At 46.4% G+C, this 18067-nt stretch overlaps 1 protein-coding gene across 4 annotated transcripts in view; it reads left to right on the top strand.

Annotated features, from left to right (window-relative positions):
- Positions 1–18067, top strand: part of MADD (MAP kinase activating death domain) — a gene marked incomplete at its 5' end in the record, with an annotated part of 74024 nt that overhangs the window by 48515 nt on the left and 7442 nt on the right. For 2 of the 4 annotated variants that reach the window (XM_078777546.1, XM_078777547.1), the window contains 8 exon segments: positions 4009–4146; positions 11791–11893; positions 14990–15110; positions 15233–15338; positions 15743–15853; positions 15996–16103; positions 17710–17874; positions 17961–18033. In XM_078777546.1, the coding sequence (XP_078633672.1) occupies positions 4009–4146; positions 11791–11893; positions 14990–15110; positions 15233–15338; positions 15743–15853; positions 15996–16103; positions 17710–17874; positions 17961–18033 (925 nt within the window). 4 annotated transcript variants of the gene reach the window in all.

Here is an 18067-nt window from a genome sequence, read left to right on the forward strand (position 1 = left end):
TGTTGCCCTGAAACAACTTGCTTTCGTCTCCTGGAAAGCAAATCCAACGGAAGGAAATCTCATTTCCTTTCACAAAGCCTGAAACAAGTGTGTGTCAACCCTCAGGAGAGCCAGGAAACAATATCTCTCCGTTCTCAAGACCGAACTCTCTTATCTGTCTCCCTCTTCCAAATCCTGGTGGCGTCTGGTCAAATCTGTTTCTGGTGTTTGTTCCCCCTCCATCCCCTCCCTCACCTCAAACGGCTACACAGCTAACTCCGCACGTGAAAAAGCTGAATGACTCTACTCTGTGTTTGCCTCAAAATCTTGTGTCCCAAACCCATCCCTCTCTGTACCCACCGTACCCAGTCGTACCCAGCTGCTCCTGGACTCTGTGTCCTTTCCTCCTGACAAGGTGGAAAAGTTTGTCAACCCTCGACTCTGATTCTGAAACTGGTCCTGACGGCATCAGCCCACGGGTCCTAAAATCCTGTTCTTCCGCTCTTTCACTCCCTCTCTCTGTTCTCTCCACCCTCTCTTTTGCTCAAGGTCATCTGCCATCTGCTTGGAAATCAGCCAACATCACCGCTTTGCATAAAAAGGTGCAAAAACAGAACCTAGCAACTACAGACCAATCAGCCTTCTCCCAATTATCAGCAAAGTCATGGAATCTATCATTGCTTCAGATATGAAATCTTTCCTCTTCTCCAATGGCTTGATCTCTGACCATCAATTTGGTTTCAGACCTGGTCACTCTACTCTGCACATGCTGCTTCTGCTTTCTCAACAATGGATGGAGGTCCTCAACGCCAAACAAGAAATTAGAGCTGTCTCCCTTGACATTTCACGTGCCTTCCATACGGTCTGGCACCCCGCTCTGCTCACCAAACTCTCCTCCTTTGGTATCCATGGAAATCTCCACGCATGGCTGGCGGACTTCCTCTCTAGTCGTAGTCAACGTGTGGCCCTGAATGGGTTTCTCTCATCTCCTCTTCCTGTCCAGGCTGGCGTTCCCCAAGGCAGTGTTCTGGGCCCTGTGCTTTTTCTGGTCTTCATCAATGATCTCTCTGACTCTCTTGAAAATCCTCTCTGTCTCTTTGCTGACGACTCTACTCTCTGTCGCTCCATTCCTCATCCCTCAGATCGGCAGTCTGCAGCCTCCTCACTCTGCAGACCTGGACAAAATCACAGACTGGGCAAACAAGTGGAACATGTCTTTCAATCCTGACAAATCTCACACTCTTACGATGTCTCTCCGAAAAGACCGACTGGACAACCCTCCCTTCTGAATAATCACTTTCTGAATAATCTCTCCAAGAAGTTCTGTCACTCAAGCTTTTGGGTCTCACTATCTGCTATGATCTTTTCTGCGAAAACCACATTTCAAATCTGGCCTCCAAAGCCAGTCGCTGACTGGGCATCCTCCGTCGTGCGAAGTCCTTCCTTGGTACACCTGAGCTCCTCACCACTTACAAGGCTTTCATCTGCAGCTCTATGGAATACTGCTCTACCCTCTGGTCTGGTGCTCCTGCCTCACACCTAGCCCGTCTTCACGCTGTTGAAACCAAAGCGTTCAGAATCATTGGAATCTAAGCCAACTCCAAAGGGCCTTTCACTCACTCACCGCAGGCAGGTTGGTGGGCTTTCCGTCTTCTACCCGACTCCTCTCTGGCCTTGCCCCCCCCCCCCCCCCACCCAGCTCTCTCTGGGCTCTGTCCCCCAAATATTCCGGCAGGTCGCACAACATCTGCCTGCAACCCTCTTATGGTTAAACTGCCAAAATCAAGACTTTCTGCTCTCCTTCACTCCTTCATTCCTCTTTTCTCCGCCTCTGGAACAAACTCCCCCACTCTCTTCAATCCCACTCCACCCTCCAGGTCTTTAAAACAGCTGTTCACCACCATCTCTTATCTTCCCCCATCCAAAACCTTGATCTTTTCTACCCCCGCTAATTTCACCCAAATCCTACACTTTTTTTTTGAAATACCAACTTCTTGTGCTGGAAGTCCTTGTTCTCCTTGTGTTTATACCTCTCCCCCCCCCCCCCCTTCCCACGCCTCCTCCCCCCAAGCCCTCTCCCTCCCACACTTCTCCCTGCTCCTCAAATGTTGTGTTTGTGTGCTTCCCCTTCTCTCCCCATCTTGTCTTCCGCTCCCTCTTTTTATATATTTTGTTTGTCTGGTTGATTTGTTTGTGAAATAAATGTTAGCTCTTTCACGAGCCTCGATTCAGTATACAAAAAAAAAAAAAAATGTTTACCTTTGTTGTTGTTCAGCCATATTTTGTTTGTTTGTTTGCTGCAAACGAACACTTCCTTATAAAATGTTTACATCAACACCCAAAACATAAGCTTCTTAGCTTCACACGGTGGTTAACATACCTTTAATTTAGGTCCTGTTGATTTTTTTTTTTTACTTTTTTGTAGACAAATTTGAGGCTTGTGTAAGAGCTAACGCATAAAACATAAACAGAAACAAGTCAGGAGTCGACGATGGTTCACGAGTGAGCGGTATTCAATGACAAAGGCCCAAACCCGACATTGAAAATATATAAATAGGAATGTATTATCTGTTACGAGACTAGTTAGCTACACAATACTGAAAAATTCGGTTCGATTCCGACAACTTTGAAAATTTGACCTTTGTGACCTTGAAATGTAAAAACGAAGGTTACTGACCCTGAAATGAGATAGAAAATAATGTATAATCAGTTCTGAGGTTAGTTAGCTACACAATAGCGAAAATTCGGTTCGATTCTGACAACTTTGAGTCTTTGACCTTTGTGACCTTCAAAGGTCGAAGATTCTGAAATTTGTTGGAAAACTTGTATTTCATTATGTATGTGATAATATAAGATCATGTCTGACATTTCACCCGATCAGGAAGCGAACAATGTCATAAAACCATCAAAAATCGACCTTTCTAAATTTCGTGACCTTGTGACCTTGACTTTGGGGTGAAAATGAAAAATCGAGCTCCGTGGGGCTAGACACATGACATTGGCCTAACCAAATACCGAAACCCCTTTCAGCTTCCACCAAACCCCTCGGAGAAGATGTAGCTTGAACTCGATTACCCCCTAAAAAGACATCTTTTTCGGCCGTGGCTCCGCCCACAATGGGCGCAATACGCCCACTCTAGGCAGGACACAACTGGATCATGATATCAACCTCCCACCCAAGTTTCATCAAGATCAGATGATGTCATCGGGTAGTTATGCTGCAGACAGACAGACAGACACACAGACAGACAGACACACACCCATGACGAATATAGTGGTCACTCTGTTTGATAGCTCGTGAACCAACACATAAAACATGTAATAAAGGGAGCGGGAGACAAGAGGGGGAGAGAGAGGGAAGCACACAAGCACAACAACAGTAGAGAACAGGGACAGTGGGAGATCTGTGGAAGGGAGGGGGCTGGGGGCGAGGCAGGGTACACAGAAGGGGTGGGGGTAGTGCATGGTTTAAAACAAATGGACACCACTCGGATTATTTTCAGGAAAGAAGTCGGAATTTGAAAAAGGTGAATTTGTGGTGTATCAACGAGGGTATTTCATCCATCGTTGTACATGTTCCTCAAATGCAGATGTACACTATCCTATAGCATTGACACTCGTGTTCCATTTCCCATATTTGTCGTCTGTTTTTTTGTTTTTTTTCCTGATTGCAGCTGCGTGAGTTTGTGATCAATGGTTCTTTCAAGATTCTGCTTCCGTTCAATAATGAGAATTGTCTTTGGACGAGACGACAATGATTCTAAATTCCATTTTTATGGATTTATTCCACCTTTGGCTTCTCACACATGAGTCGTGGACTTGCTGCTGAGTTTTCATACCGGAGTATTGTTATACTGAACGAGTCGTACAACCGTGATCTTATTGTACAAGTACAATTTATGTATGGACATGAAATGATTTTATTTTCTTCACGAAAGTCTTAAATGTAAGTGAACTTGATTCTCACGTAAATGACTTGTCATGTGGTTGTATTTGATTGTGGTTGTGCTTTGGGTGATGTCTCATCAGCAAAGCAGCAGCTCTGGAGAAACATTGGGGGCCGACAGCGACGGGGGAGGGGAAGGGGTGCCTTGTCCGGGTCAGGTGTCCGCGAGCTTCATCCGTGCTGCGGTGTCGGACAGCGAGTTGGACGTTCGTTCAGACCTGGTGAGCAAGACGACACCTCATGTACCTTCTCACATGTGTGTAGCACAAACCAGGATTAAGCAATTTGTTTACTCTGTCTGTTTGTCAGTTAGCCTGGTGTTGGCTTAGCGGTTAGGGTGCCGGCTTGGGATCCTAGGATCCTGGGTTCGAATCCCGGTCGATCGCTGAATTAACGCCAGGGGGGTTGACTCAGCCTGTCATCCTTCCGAGGTCGGCAAATTGAGTACCAGCTTGCTGGGATGAATGATCACGGTGTGTACCCCGATTTAGAATAGGTACACCGTATCCCTGCGCATTGTAAGAGCGTGACCAAGGGTTGGCGTCAGGAAGGGCATCCGGCCATAAAAACATTGCCTCAAACAGGGAACCATGATTGTCATGGGACCCGCAAGGCCAACCCCCGCTCTAGCGGGGAAAAATGGCCCTAAAACGATTTTTTTTTTTTTTTTTTTTTGTCTTTTCAGTCTATTTCTATGATTGAGGAAACACTCGAGTTCAATTAAATGGTATATTTTGAACACTAGAACATGAACCTGCACGTTAGCAGTACTTTGCCTCTGAATTTGGCAAATTGTATGGAATCTCGTCCCAAGCTCACATGCACACATAGTAGTGAGATTATTTTTTACTCTTCGTCTGGCAGTCAAACAAAACAGGAAATCATTCCAAACAGGATCATACCGTTTTTAAGGATGTTATTAAGGACACAAACAACAGGCATGAAAAAAGAATGTAACAAGTACAGACACATTCAAAGTACACCGCCCCCATGTCAAATAATTAAATATCCTCCAGCGCGGCATTGCCGGGGCGCCTTTGGCGTCCGTCAATACCGCCGTGCAGCTCATAGAGACTGTATTTGTAGGGAGAATGAATGAATGATCGTTTTAAGGCCATTTTTCCCCACTAGAGTGGGGGTTAGCCTTGCGGGCCCCATGACAATCATGGTTCCCTGTTTGAGGCAATGTTTTTATGGCCGGATGCCCTTCCTGATGCCTCCCTTGGTCACGCTCTTACGATACGGAGAGGTACACAATATTTGATTGATTAATTGCATAATTAAAATCAATAAAATATTGTCATAAAATATTTTCTTAATCAATTGGCTAATAGCATAACTAAACCACTCGTGCTTCATTCGAAGATGTAACTTTTAGAAATTTAATTAAATAAGTCATTCATTGAAAAAATTAAATAAATAATTGATTAATCAATAAATAATTAATCGATTAATTGATTAATCAATAAATCAAAAATACCCTTTACAGACAAATCACTTGGTCATTGTCATGGCCAAATATCAGCTTCCCAGCTCAAAAGGTACCTGAGATATTGGCCAGATGAGAAAGAAAATAAATAAATGATTAATAATGAAAATAAATAAATAATAATCGTAAAACATTTAAATAATTAATCAATTGCCAAATAGAACACACAAACCACCACCACTTCATCCGAATCTGTAACTTAAAAAAAAAGAATTTTTTTTTAGTCTTTTTTTTTTTTTTAGTCTTTTTTTTTTTTGTATACAAGATCGAGGCTCGTGAAAGAGCGAACATTAATCACACAGAAAGACAAACCGACACATAAAACATATAACATCGGGAGCGGTAGACAAGATGGGGAGAGAGGGGGAAGGACACAAACACAACATTTGAGAGCAGGGACCGAGAGACATGGAGACATCGAGAGATCTGAGAGAGGGCGAGGGCTTTGGGGGGGGGGGGGGGCATGGGAAGGGGGCGGTGGGAGAGGTATAAAACATATGGACACTGCCAGGACTTCCAGGAAAGAAGTTGGAATTTCAAACAAGGTGGATCTGGGGTGAATTAGCGGGGGTAGAAAAGATCAAGGTTTTGGATGGGGGAAGATAAGAGATGGTGGTGAACAGCTGTTTTAAAGACCTGGAGGGAGGAGTGGGATTGAAGGGAGTGAGGGAGTTTGTTCCAGAGGCGGGAGAAAAGAGGAATGAAAGAGTGAAGGTGAGCAGAGAGCCGAGATTTCGGCAGTTTAACCATCAGAGGGTTGCTGGCAGATCTTGTGCGACCTGTAGGAATATTTGGGGGACAGAGCACAGAGAGAGCTGGGGGTGCAAGGCCGGAGAGGAGTCGGTAGAAGACAGAAAGACCACCTACCTGCCTGCGGTGAGTGAGTGAAAGGCCCTCAGAGATAGCTTCATCGCGGGAGATTCCAATAATTCTGAAAGCTTTGGTTTCAACAGCGTGAAGCCGAGCTAGGTGTGAGGCAGGAGCACCGGCCCATAGGGGAGAACAGTATTCCATTGAGCTGCGGATGAAAGCCTTGTATGTGGTGAGGAGCTCAGGTGTGCCGAGGAAGGACTTCGCACGACGGAGGATGCCCAGTCGGCGACTGGCTTTGGAGGCCAGCTTGGAAATGTGGTTTTCCCAAGAAAGATCATGGCAGATAGTGAGACCCAAAATCTTGAGCGACAGAACTTCTTGGAGAGGATTGTTGAGAAAGTAGATGGGAGGGTTGTCCAGTCGATCTTTTTGGAGAGACATAGTAAGAGTGTGAGATTTGTCAGGATTGAAAGACATGTTCCACTTGTTTGACCAGTCTGTGATTTTGTCCAGGTCTTCAGAGAGTGAGGAGGCAGCAGACTGCCGATCTGAGGGAAGAGGAATGGAGCGGCAGAGAGTGGAGTCATCAGCAAAGAGATAGAGAGGATTTTCGAGAGAGTCAGAGAGATCATTGATGAAGACCAGAAAAAGCACGGGGCCCAGAACACTGCCTTGGGGAACTCCAGCCTGAACAGGAAGAGGAGATGAGAGAAACCCATTCAGGGCCACACGTTGACGACGACTAGAGAGGAAGTCCGCCAGCCATGCGTGGAGATTTCCATGGATACCAAAGGAGGAGAGTTTGGTGAGCAGAGCGGGGTGCCAGACCGTGTCGAAGGCACGTGATATGTCGAGGGAGACAGCTCTAATTTCCTGTTTGGCATTGAGGACCTCCATCCATTGTTGAGACAGCAGAAGCAGCATGTCCAGAGTAGAGTGACCTGGTCTGAAACCAAATTGATGATCAGAGATCAAGCCATTGGAGAAGAGGAAAGATTTCATATCCGAAGCAATGATGGATTCCATGACTTTGCTGATAATTGGGAGAAGGCTGATTGGTCTGTAGTTGCTAGGATCTGTTTTTGCACCTTTTTTGTGCAAAGCGGTGATGTTGGCTGATTTCCAAGCAGATGGCAGTTGACCTTGAGCAAAAGAGAGGGTGAAGAGAACAGAGAGAGGGTGAGATAGAGCAGCAGAGCAGGATTTTAGGACCCGTGGGCTGATGCCGTCGGGTCCAGTTGCAGAATCAGAGTCGAGGGTTGACAGAAACTTTTCCACCTTGTCAGGAGGAAAGGACACGGAGTCCAGGAGCAGCAGGGTACGACTGGGTATGGTGGGTACAGAGAGGGATGGGTTTGGGACACAAGATTTAGAGGCAAACACAGAGTTGAGGCATTCAGCTTTTTCACGTGCGGAGTCAGCTGTGTAGCCGTTTGAGGTAAGGGAGGGGATGGAGGGGGAACAAACACCAGAAACGGATTTGACCAGACGCCACCAGGATTTGGAAGAGGGAGACAGATAAGAGAGTTCGGTCTTGAGAACGGAGAGATATTGTTTCCTGGCTCTCCTGAGGGTGGACACACACTTGTTTCGGGCTTTGTGAAAGGAAATGAGATTTCCTTCCGTTGGATTTGCTTTCCAGGAGACGAAGGCAAGTTGTTTCTGGGCAACAGCCTCACCACAAGATTCCGTGTACCATGGACGGGAGGAAGGGTATGACAACTGAAGACGAGATGGGATAAATCTGTGCATGAGAGAGAGCAATTTACTTTGGAAGAATTCCCAGGATGAGTTGATGTCAGAGGTGGTAGAGATGGGAGACCAGTCCAGATGATTGATGGCTGCTTGAAGACCATGCCAGTTGGCCTGAGTGAAATGCCAGACTCGTCGACGCTGAGCAGGCTCCCTGAGGATGGTCAGAGAGATGTCCACTTTAACAAGGACATGATCAGATGATCCGATCGGAGCAGAAGAAGAGCAGCAGACATTTTCAGGGAAGTTAGTCATAACCAAGTCCAGAAGAGAAGATGTTCCGTTGACTGAGATCCGGGTCGGGAAATTGACAGATTGTGTCAGTCCCAGTGAGTCGCAGAAGTCCTTTGCTGAAGAGCCATGGCTGGTGAGAGAGGTACCCACACCCAGCCAACTGGCATGGTGACAATTGAAATCACCACATATGAGGAAGAGAGAGTTGGGATGAGTAGATAGAAGTTGGTCCATATCATCAGACAGCGAGATGTAGATGGAGTCATCACTGTTTGGTGGACGGTACAACACACATATGAACAAGAGGTGGGAGCGAAGGGGAAGCCGTAGCCAGAGGTATTCCTGGGGGTGAGGTGGAGAGAGTGCAGTGCAGGGCGAGTGAGGAAGAGTTTTTGATAAAGATAGCAACCCCGCCTCCAGGACGAGGCTCAGGTCTATCATACCGGAGGAGGGAGTAGCCCGGGAGAGATACTATGGAATCAGAGACATCATAAAGGAGGAAAGTTTCTGTTAAGCAGATCACGTCTGGTTTGACAGAAGCAACCTGTATGGAGAGATCAGTTAAGTTTGAACGAAGGCCCCGGATGTTTGAGGTCCATACCGTTAATGAAGAGGAAGGGGGAGCATCAGATACAGAACAGGGGGGAGGAGGGGTAGGGTAAGATGTGGAAGAGGTGGAAGAGATAGGGAGAGCTGTTGAAGGTGTGTCAGAGATTTCAGAATAGCTCGGAGAAAGGGAAGGATGGGGCGGACAAAAGGTTTGATGGTGATTGGGTGAGCCACAATGAGGTGTTATTTGAGGAGGGGGAAGAGCGAGGCAGAAGGTTGGGGGAGATGGAGGTGAGAGTTTTAAGGGTGAAGAAGCGGGGAGGACGCTTTGAGGAGGGGGAGTGAGAGGGGGGAAATTGAGAAGCAATGAGGGTGGGGAGATTTGAAGGGGAGGGGTGAGGGGGGAGTTTGGGAGGGAAGGGACAAGGGGAGGGATTTGAAAGGGATGGGATATGGGGGAGATTTGGAGGGGAGGGGTGAGGCAGGAGTCTAGGAGGGGAGGGGCGAGGGGGCGTCTTGGCGGGGAGGGGTGAGGGGGTAGTTTAGGAGGGAGGGGGCAAGGGGGGAGATTTGAAAGGGATGGGTGATGGGGAAGATTTGGAGGGGAGGGGTGATGGGGAAGATTTGGAGGGGAGGGGTTATGGGGAAGATTTGGAGGGGAGGGGTGAGATTGGATTTTTGAAAGTGTACGATTTATGGGAAACGAACATTTATTGCAAAATGAGTTCCTTGTGACCTTCGAGTTAAAAATACGTTTAAGGACGCTGGATGGAGGATGGAGTGCAGGAGAGTTTAGGGAATGTAGAAAAAAGGCACTATAGGAGATGGATATTTTTTTTGGGATGAATTGATTTGGTGAGCAAGTCGAAAGCAGCCTTTTAAAGAAGAAGAAGAAAAAGGTGTTATAAAATATGACGGAATACATAACTTGAGGGGAAAGTGTAAACATTGAAGGTTAATGAGTGAAAACTATCTGGGGAAATGGGGGAGAAACACGTGGTCGAAGAACGAACGAACGAATAAGAATGAATAAACGAATGAGAACAGAGAAGGAAATGTTTTGTTTTTTTTGTTGTTTTTTTTTTGAGTTGAGATTTACACAAGGAAGTAGGCTATGGGTGAAAAGACTGGGAATACAGAGAACGAAAGTTATTGGATCACAAACGACGGACCGCTGAGAGAAAAACAAAGCCTCAAGGTTGTACAGTGAACACTGTACAAGGCCTCAAGACACGACACGGCAAACAGACGATCAATTTATGAAAGATAAACACCGAGAAACAACCAAAGTTGCACACAATAACTTCACACACCGAAAGATAAATACAGTTTCGACAAAATACAATTGTGAACAGACTTAACTTCGAAAAACGTGGAGACCGTGTGGAGCTTCGAAAATCCCTCCCACCGTCTCCGAGATCTCGCGAGATCTCAATCATTAATCATAATCATTAATCAAATAATTAAATAATTAATCGATCAATTGATTAATCAATTAATCAAAAATAGCCTTGACAGCCAAATCACTTGATCATTGTCATGTCGAAATATCAGCTACCTCGCTCAAAAGGTGCCTGAGATAATGACCAGAAGAGAAAGGAAATATATAAGTACTTAATTAATTGCTAATAATTAAATAAATAATCAATTAATTGATTAATCAATAAATCAAAAATATCATTTACAGCCAAATCACTTGGTCATTGGCATGTCCAAATATCAGCTTCCTAACTCAAAAGGTGCCTGAGATAATGGTCAGAACAGAAAGGAAATGTACAAGTACTTAATTAATCTCTAATAATTAAATAACTCGTCAATTAATTGATTAATTAAAAAAACAAAAATACCGTTTTTGACAAAGGACTTGCTCACTATTGTGCCGAAATTTCAGCTTCCTAGCTCAAAGAATGGCTGAGATATCGCCCGGACAAACAAACAAGAAAACAAGAAAGCAACCAGAGTGAAAACTGAGTGCTCCCTTTCAGCGTGCGTCACTGCCGAGCCCCATTGGGTGCCCAGCAATGACGTTTTGCATCACCTGGAGATGGCATAGGAAAGGAGCGGTGTACAACAAACAAACAACCAGAGTGAAAACTGAGTACTCCCTTTCAGCGTGCGTCATTGCCGAGCCCCCTTCGGTGCCCGGCAATGACGTTTTGCATCACCTGGAGATGGCATAGGAAAGGAGCGGTGTACAACAAACAAACAACCAGAGTGAAAACTGAGTGCTCCCTTTCAGCGTGCGTCATTGCCGAGCCCCCTTCGGTGCCCGGCAATGACGTTTTGCATCACCTGGAGATTGGATAGGAAAGGAGCGGTGTACAACAAACAAACAACCAGAGTGAAAACTGAGTACTCCCTTTCAGCGTGCGTCATTGCCAAGCCCCCTTCGGTGCCCGGCAATGACGTTTTGCAGCGCCTGGAGATGGCATAGGAAAGGAGCGGTGTACAATATGTTAGATTGGCTGGTGTAAAAGATGCTGCATCAATGGCAGTGAACGTCTGAATCTTTTTTTTTTTTTTTTTTTTTTTGCCTTTAAAACTTAAATTTCATTTGAAATGTGTTTGAAAACGAAACCACATCGTTTTCACTTCCAAAAATCTAAGTTTAGCAATACAGTACTTGCAGAAAAATATGACATCATCCTGACCAATCAAATTTGCCCCGTGCTTTGAGGCCAGAGTAACAGCGAGATTGAGACAAAAATGGCGGCACCTGGCGATGCAATGACAGATAACTTCGTCCAAAAGATATGTTTGTTTAAATGGATCTTTTTTTTTTTTTTGAAGATCGTTCCAAAACCGTCGGTTTCTCCGAGAAGAGCTGGCAGAAGATTTGGCTCAGGACTGTTACATTTGACCCATTGGCTTCGTATGGTTGCCATTGTGCCTGTTAATCAAAGTTAACAAACAAAGTTAACATAGATCCTTCTCGGAAACTGTGTGGGGTAAGGCGTTTTATTAACTCTCGAGTTGTGGTTTATTACACAGTGGTACCTGGAATAGCCGGTCAATGTGTCTCCCTCAGGGTCCTTTGGAAACCGTGCAGGTGATGAAGCCCACACCCGCCATCGTGCCACCTGCACCAGAACTCGATCCACAAAAGGTCTTCCTCTACGAAGGATTGCTTGGTACGTGAAATTCTCCCTGAAATGTCCTACTTTTCGGAACCCACTCAGGTTTGGGTCTTGAAATGTGGTCCAACCAATAAATGGTTGTGGCCGTGTGACGTGCTCGAATATAATTCAGGGATTGCTTCCATCTGCTGCCCTTTTGACATTGCGTTCGGCATCGTCATTGTCCAAGCCACAACCAGGGTTCTGACTGATGCAGCGCAGGTATCTCTCGAAGAACCTGAAGTATTGTCATGTGATTAGTGAAGTACTTTTGAAAGTCAAATTAATGAGAGAAAAAAACAAGTTAAATATTTTGTTGTAATTTGTAAATTGAAATGGCCTTCTTTGGCATTCATGAAAGTAATATTGAAAGGTTTGATGATTAATTTTGTATTATTATAATATAATAACCCTGGTGTTGGGCTAGCGGTTAGGGTGCCGGCTTGGGATCCTAGGATCCTGGGTTCGAATCCCGGTCGATCGCTGAATTAACGCCAGGGGGGTTGACTCAGCCTGTCAGCCTTCCGAGGTCGGCTAATTGAGTACCAGTTCACTGGTAATTCCCTGTTTGTCGTTAAAGGCGGAAAAAAGGGTTGGCGTCAGGAAGGGCATCCGGCCGTAAAACATTGCTTCAAAAAGGGGACCAAAAAAACAACAACAACCACGGTTCCCGAAAAAGGCCAACCCCCGCTTTGCGGGGAAAAATGGCCTCTAAAGGTGGTTATTTTATATATTTATAATAACACGATGTAGTGTAGATGTTGTTGGCCTTTGTCAGGGTATGCGCCACAACGTGAGGGCAGACGCATCATGTAGCCCACACTGATCGTTACCCCTGCTTAGTCAGGTTCACTATGTTAACAAATAGAATTTCGTTCAAATTTTTTGGAGATTAGCAAACCTGTACAATTTTGGAATCATCAGAGCATGGAGAATCGGAAAATCAATGTTGCCATTTGTACAGACACCTGCATGGCCGCCATTTTGGATTTTCAAAATGGCCGCCATAAAATACATATTTTGCGTGATCTCGGCTTCTAGTCAACCTAGAAACTTAATTAAATATGCCAATCCTATGTTTTCTGGGTCAAGGAATCCAATAAAGGCCTCAAAATAGTGCTCAGGATTATAGAAAAGCAACAATCAAAGGTAATTGAAAACCATTGTCTTTATATTTGTGCTATAACTGTATTACATAATACATGATATTACAAGTCCTTTGAAGTGATAGGTATGGGTTTATAAAGCAAGAAAGCAGCCTTGTTAGTATCAGATTGAACTACAAGTCCTATACACAGGATCTACTAGGTCTATACCGTTCAGGAATATGCTTTTACAGATCTTCATCGCTGTCCTGAGTGTCATTTTCACAAAGGTGTCTACGCAAATGGCAACATTAATTGTTGGATTCCTCATGCTCTGAGTATTCCAAAAATGTATAGTTTTGCTAATCTACCAAAATTTGAACGAAAAAACATAGTGAACCTGACTAGCTGTTTGGAGTTTACTTTGGTCTTTACCCAACCTTGATTTCCTTTGCTCCTCCATAGGCCGCCTCTTGCTCCTCCCTAACCGCGTTTCACCCCCTCCCCTTGACACGCCCACCAAACCCTTCCCCCCACCCCCTGCGTGCACGATCCTTCCATGATCACGGCAACTCGTCGCTGGTCTTTGTTGCTGATTTAATCTTCCCAAACTGCACTGAAACCCTTTTGCTTTGCTTCTCTTCTCATGCTGCCACGGCCAGGCCGGGATCGTGGGTCTGTCTGGGACCACTTGGAGGATGCTGCCATGGAAACATTTTCTCTAAGTACCGAATGTGTCGTCCTGCATGCTTGTTAGGCCGAATGGCCATGTTTGATTGATTCCATTTCTGCTTTGTTTCTTTCCTCGTGTAACCATGTTTCTATTTGCATGCTTGTGTGGGTTTTAATCTTATTTTGAGTTGGCGGTAGCTGAAGGATGTTTCGATCCATTGATTTGAACAAACGGCGCGTTTTGCTGTACTTTATGATGCATTCAACCTTTTTGTAAAGTGGGAAGACGTAATGCCAAATGGCTGTTGGCACGACGTGTTGCTATTTGTCTGTGTTTGGGATCGGTGATGAAGAATGCCTGTATGCTCTAGTTCGAACGAATATTGAGCATCAAGCACTCTTTACACACACGCCATGGAAAAATAAATGAAAACTATGAGATTACAATGAAAATGGAATGAAATTACAATCGCCAATTAAAACGATTTACACACTATGAAATCCTGCCAGCATCGGCGGTCACTAATCGGCGGTTGTTCGTTTCGTGGTTCGTCTAAGATGTAAACAAAACGTTGTTTCTACATCAGTCACGCCATTTGGAATTAAGCACAACCTTTACGTTTATTTTAGCGGTGTTGTTAGCAGCTCTGCACAATTAGGTGGGTGGGGCGACCTGCTCTGGTGGGCGGGGCGACCGGCTCTGCTCAGGTGGGTGGGGCGACCTGCTCTGGTGGGTGGGGAGACCGGTTCTGCTCAGGTGGGTGGGGCAACCTGCTCTGGTGGGTGGGGAGACCGGTTCTGCTCAGGTGGGTGGGGCAACCTGCTCTGGTGGGTGGGGCGACCAGCTCGGGTGGGTGGGGCGACCGGCTCTGCTCAGGTGGGTGGGGCGACCTGCTTGGGTGGGTGGGGCGACGTGCTCTGCTCAGGTGGGTGGGGCGGCCTGCTCTGGTGGGTGGGGCAACCGGTTCTGCTCAGGTGGGTGGGGCGACTGGCTCTGCTTAGGTGCGTGAGGCGACCTGCTCGGGTGGGTGGGGCGACCTGCTCGGGTGGGTGGGGCGACCTGCTCGGGTGGGTGGGGCGACCTGCTCGGGTGGGTGGGGCGACCTGCTCGGGTGGGTGGGGCGACCTGCTCGGGTGGGTGGGGCGACCTGCTCTGCTTGGCTGGGTAGAGCGACCGAACGAATTCTAGATGGCGAGCCTCAAGATTGATGTCCGAGGGTGGTAAAGCCCTCCCAGTGTAAATTTTAAATCGTTTTAATACCATTTGATTGTTTTAAAAGCTGCTCAGCTTGTGGAGGTTTTTTTCTGCATCTGTCCAAGTGTGCATCCATAGCACATCGTGTGTGTGCGGCAGGCAAGGAGCGTTCTACCCTGTGGGATCAGCTGCAGTTCTGGGAAGATGCATTCTTGGATGCCGTAGCTTTGGAGCGAGAAGGAGTGGGAATGGACCAGGGCCTGAGGGACATGATGGATCGGTAAGTTGTTTCCGTGTTTGAGCATCGATTGGTGAATATATTATTAGGGTTGTTTGTCGTGGTTACGTCGATCAAAATAGCATCGAAGGGCCTTTTCATGAATACCTTTGTGCTGTGCACAGGTACCAGTCCCTTGGTGAGAATGAAAGGCGCAGGCTTGAGAATGATGAAGACCGACTGTTGGCGACTCTCCTCCACAACATGACGGCCTTCATGGTCATGGTGAAGGCAAGTACCATTTTGCACAACTGCCCAGTATGGGTGATGTTCTGTGGAGAATTTTTCCCTGCATCGAGGATTGTGTTCTGAGATTTCTTGTCTGAATTTAACTTCCCTTATGAGTGGTTATTCCACTCGTTAAGCTAAAAACCGATATGCATGACCCGGTAACCATGGTCATCTTCCCTGGTATTTGTATATTTTTACATTTTTGCTTTCGATCCTTGCCAGTAAAAGGTTATTTTTCTGCCCCCCTTGCATTCACCGTGTCCCATGACTTGAGTTTTAATTTTCACAACTTGCATGATTGTGCTGATCTCGCACCCACAGCCCCTGTCGGGTGTTGCTCCATGTGGTAATGGTTCGTGGAGATCTCTCCCTCCCGGTTAAACTAATCCGACACGCTCTACCAGGTAGTCCCCGCTGACATCAAGAAGAAAGTACGAAGACTCGTGGGGAAATCTCACATCGGGTTGAGTCACAGCCAGGAACTGAACGAACTTTTGGACAGCGTTGCTACCCAGGTATTCCTTCCTTCCAGTGATCGTGGGCGGCGTACCGTGATGCGTTATCCGTCACCTGGCTTTATATCATTTTGGTCACGGGGAGTTGAAGTTTTGGGGGAGAGCATGCGGCTGACCAAGGTACCATGTGGTGTGTGCGCAGAGCGGGCGAAGCGTGCCGGTGAAGGTGTGCGGCAGCAGGCATCTCAAGAAGCACACCTTTGTGGTTCATTCTGGAACCAACACGCAAGGAGACATTTTTTTCATGGAGGTCTGAATAGTACCCACTTTGTCTATGTAAAGGTTATGTGTCCATGTCCGTGAGTTACCGCTTTTGCAACTGTTGGTCGTTTTAACTTATTTTGTGGAGTTAGATTTGAGTTTTCCTTTGGATCGTAATGTTGTTGTTTGGTGTTTGGAGGTGAACCATTTCTGACACCGAGTTCAATGGTGGTGAAACAGCCATTCTTGCATTTTTTTTTGTGGTTGCTTTGTCCATTGTGCCACGTTTGGCCTCCAGATGGAACGAGGCGCATCCTTGTGCTTTATTAGTGAGAGTAGGAAATTTGTGGTTAACATGGCTCCGGTAACTCTCCTCTTTTCATTTGACGATCTGCGTGAAGGATGGAATCAGCAGAACCTTGATTGAGGTATGGTAACCATCGTGGGAAGTATTAGAAGCTGACGTTTCAGGTATTAACCCTTGATCAGAGCGTCCAACCCCTTCTTTTGCCCCGACAAAGGTACAACGTCCAAAATATCAGCTTCACGCTTCCCACGGCGGTTGGCATACCTCGATCAAGGTTCTGCTTATTCCATCGATTGGTCTACGTGTCCGCTGATGCAGGTAGACTAGTTCTTCATTGAACAATCGTGCACAGTTTGAGCTGTAATTCGATAATGGCAATACAACAACAACATGCATTTTAAAGGCCATTTTCCCTACTAGAGCGGGGGTTAGCCTAATTCGATAATGGCAATGATTAAATTAATTGACATATGTGGGAAAATTACATGCCCAGACCAGGAATCGAACCCAGGTCCTCTGGTGAACCGTACCAGTGCTGTGCCATCCGAGCTATCTGGGCGACCCTGACCGAGCGTGCAATTTTCCCCACACGTATGATTGCCGCTCTCTTTCCGTCACTGCTTCCGGGGCACCTGCTGCCAACCTCAGGAACACGAGCGGTGACGGAACAAGAGCGGCGATCGTGTGTGGGGAAAATTGCATGCTCGGGTCAGGGTCACCCAGATAGCTCGGATGGCACAGCACTGGTACGGTTCACCAGAGGACCTGGGTTCGATTCCTGGTCTGGGTATGTAATTTTCCCACATATGTCAATTAATTAATTATAAGCGTGTTCATTTACGCAATGATTAAAGGTAGAACGAGACCTTCCAAGGTTGTGGACCTAGAATGTGATCCCAGATATATCCTTTTCCCCCATGGTAAGTGTCGATGATGCTGATATGACGAAGGATGATTTCATTGACTTGTGAGCTCAGGAAAAGGTTACAAATGAGTTCCAGACAAAGAATTCTGGTGTTCAGCGATGGAGGGATATCCTGTTTTGCCAAGCAGGCCCTGCGGTCTCTGTTCCCGTTCGCAACAACTTACCTGTATCGAAGCAGGGTTTTAGACGTTGTTGGCGATGTGAACCCAGGATGGCAACATGAGGATGTAGCTCGTGTTGTTATCCGGGGTTCGACTCTGACGTCCTGCGTTATTTTGTTTGCATGATTTATTTAAATAAACATTTCTCCGCATTGCTCTTTTCTTGTCTTGCACGTAATGTGAGGTCCTCCATGAGCCTCGGCTAAACGAATCCGATCGTGCTTCCGACCGTTTCACTCAAGGTGTGCTCTCGTGTGCACAGGTGTGTGACGACTGCATTGTGTTGAGGAGCAGCATCGGCACCATATTTGAGCGCTGGTGGTACGAGAAGCTCATAAACATGACTTACTGTCCGAAAACCAAGGTTCTGTGCCTTTGGCGAAGACAAGGCCCTGAAACTCAGCTCAACAAGTTTTACACCAAAAAGGTAGCCACCCGCCGGCGACCGCGTCTCCGTCTGTTCAAAATTGGCGATGGCGTGTCGATTTGCGAACCCGGTGTTTGTGTTTTCAGTGTCGTGAGCTGTATTACTGTGTGAAGGAGAGCATGGAAAGAGCAGCGGCGAGACACCACGGGGTCAAAGCAGGTGAGAAGACGGACCACGTGTGCTGGTGATGAAT

Source organism: Myxine glutinosa, chromosome 5, assembly GCF_964187855.1.
Source record: "Myxine glutinosa chromosome 5, kmMyxGlut1.1, whole genome shotgun sequence".
In the NCBI taxonomy this organism is placed as follows: domain Eukaryota; kingdom Metazoa; phylum Chordata; class Myxini; order Myxiniformes; family Myxinidae; genus Myxine; species Myxine glutinosa.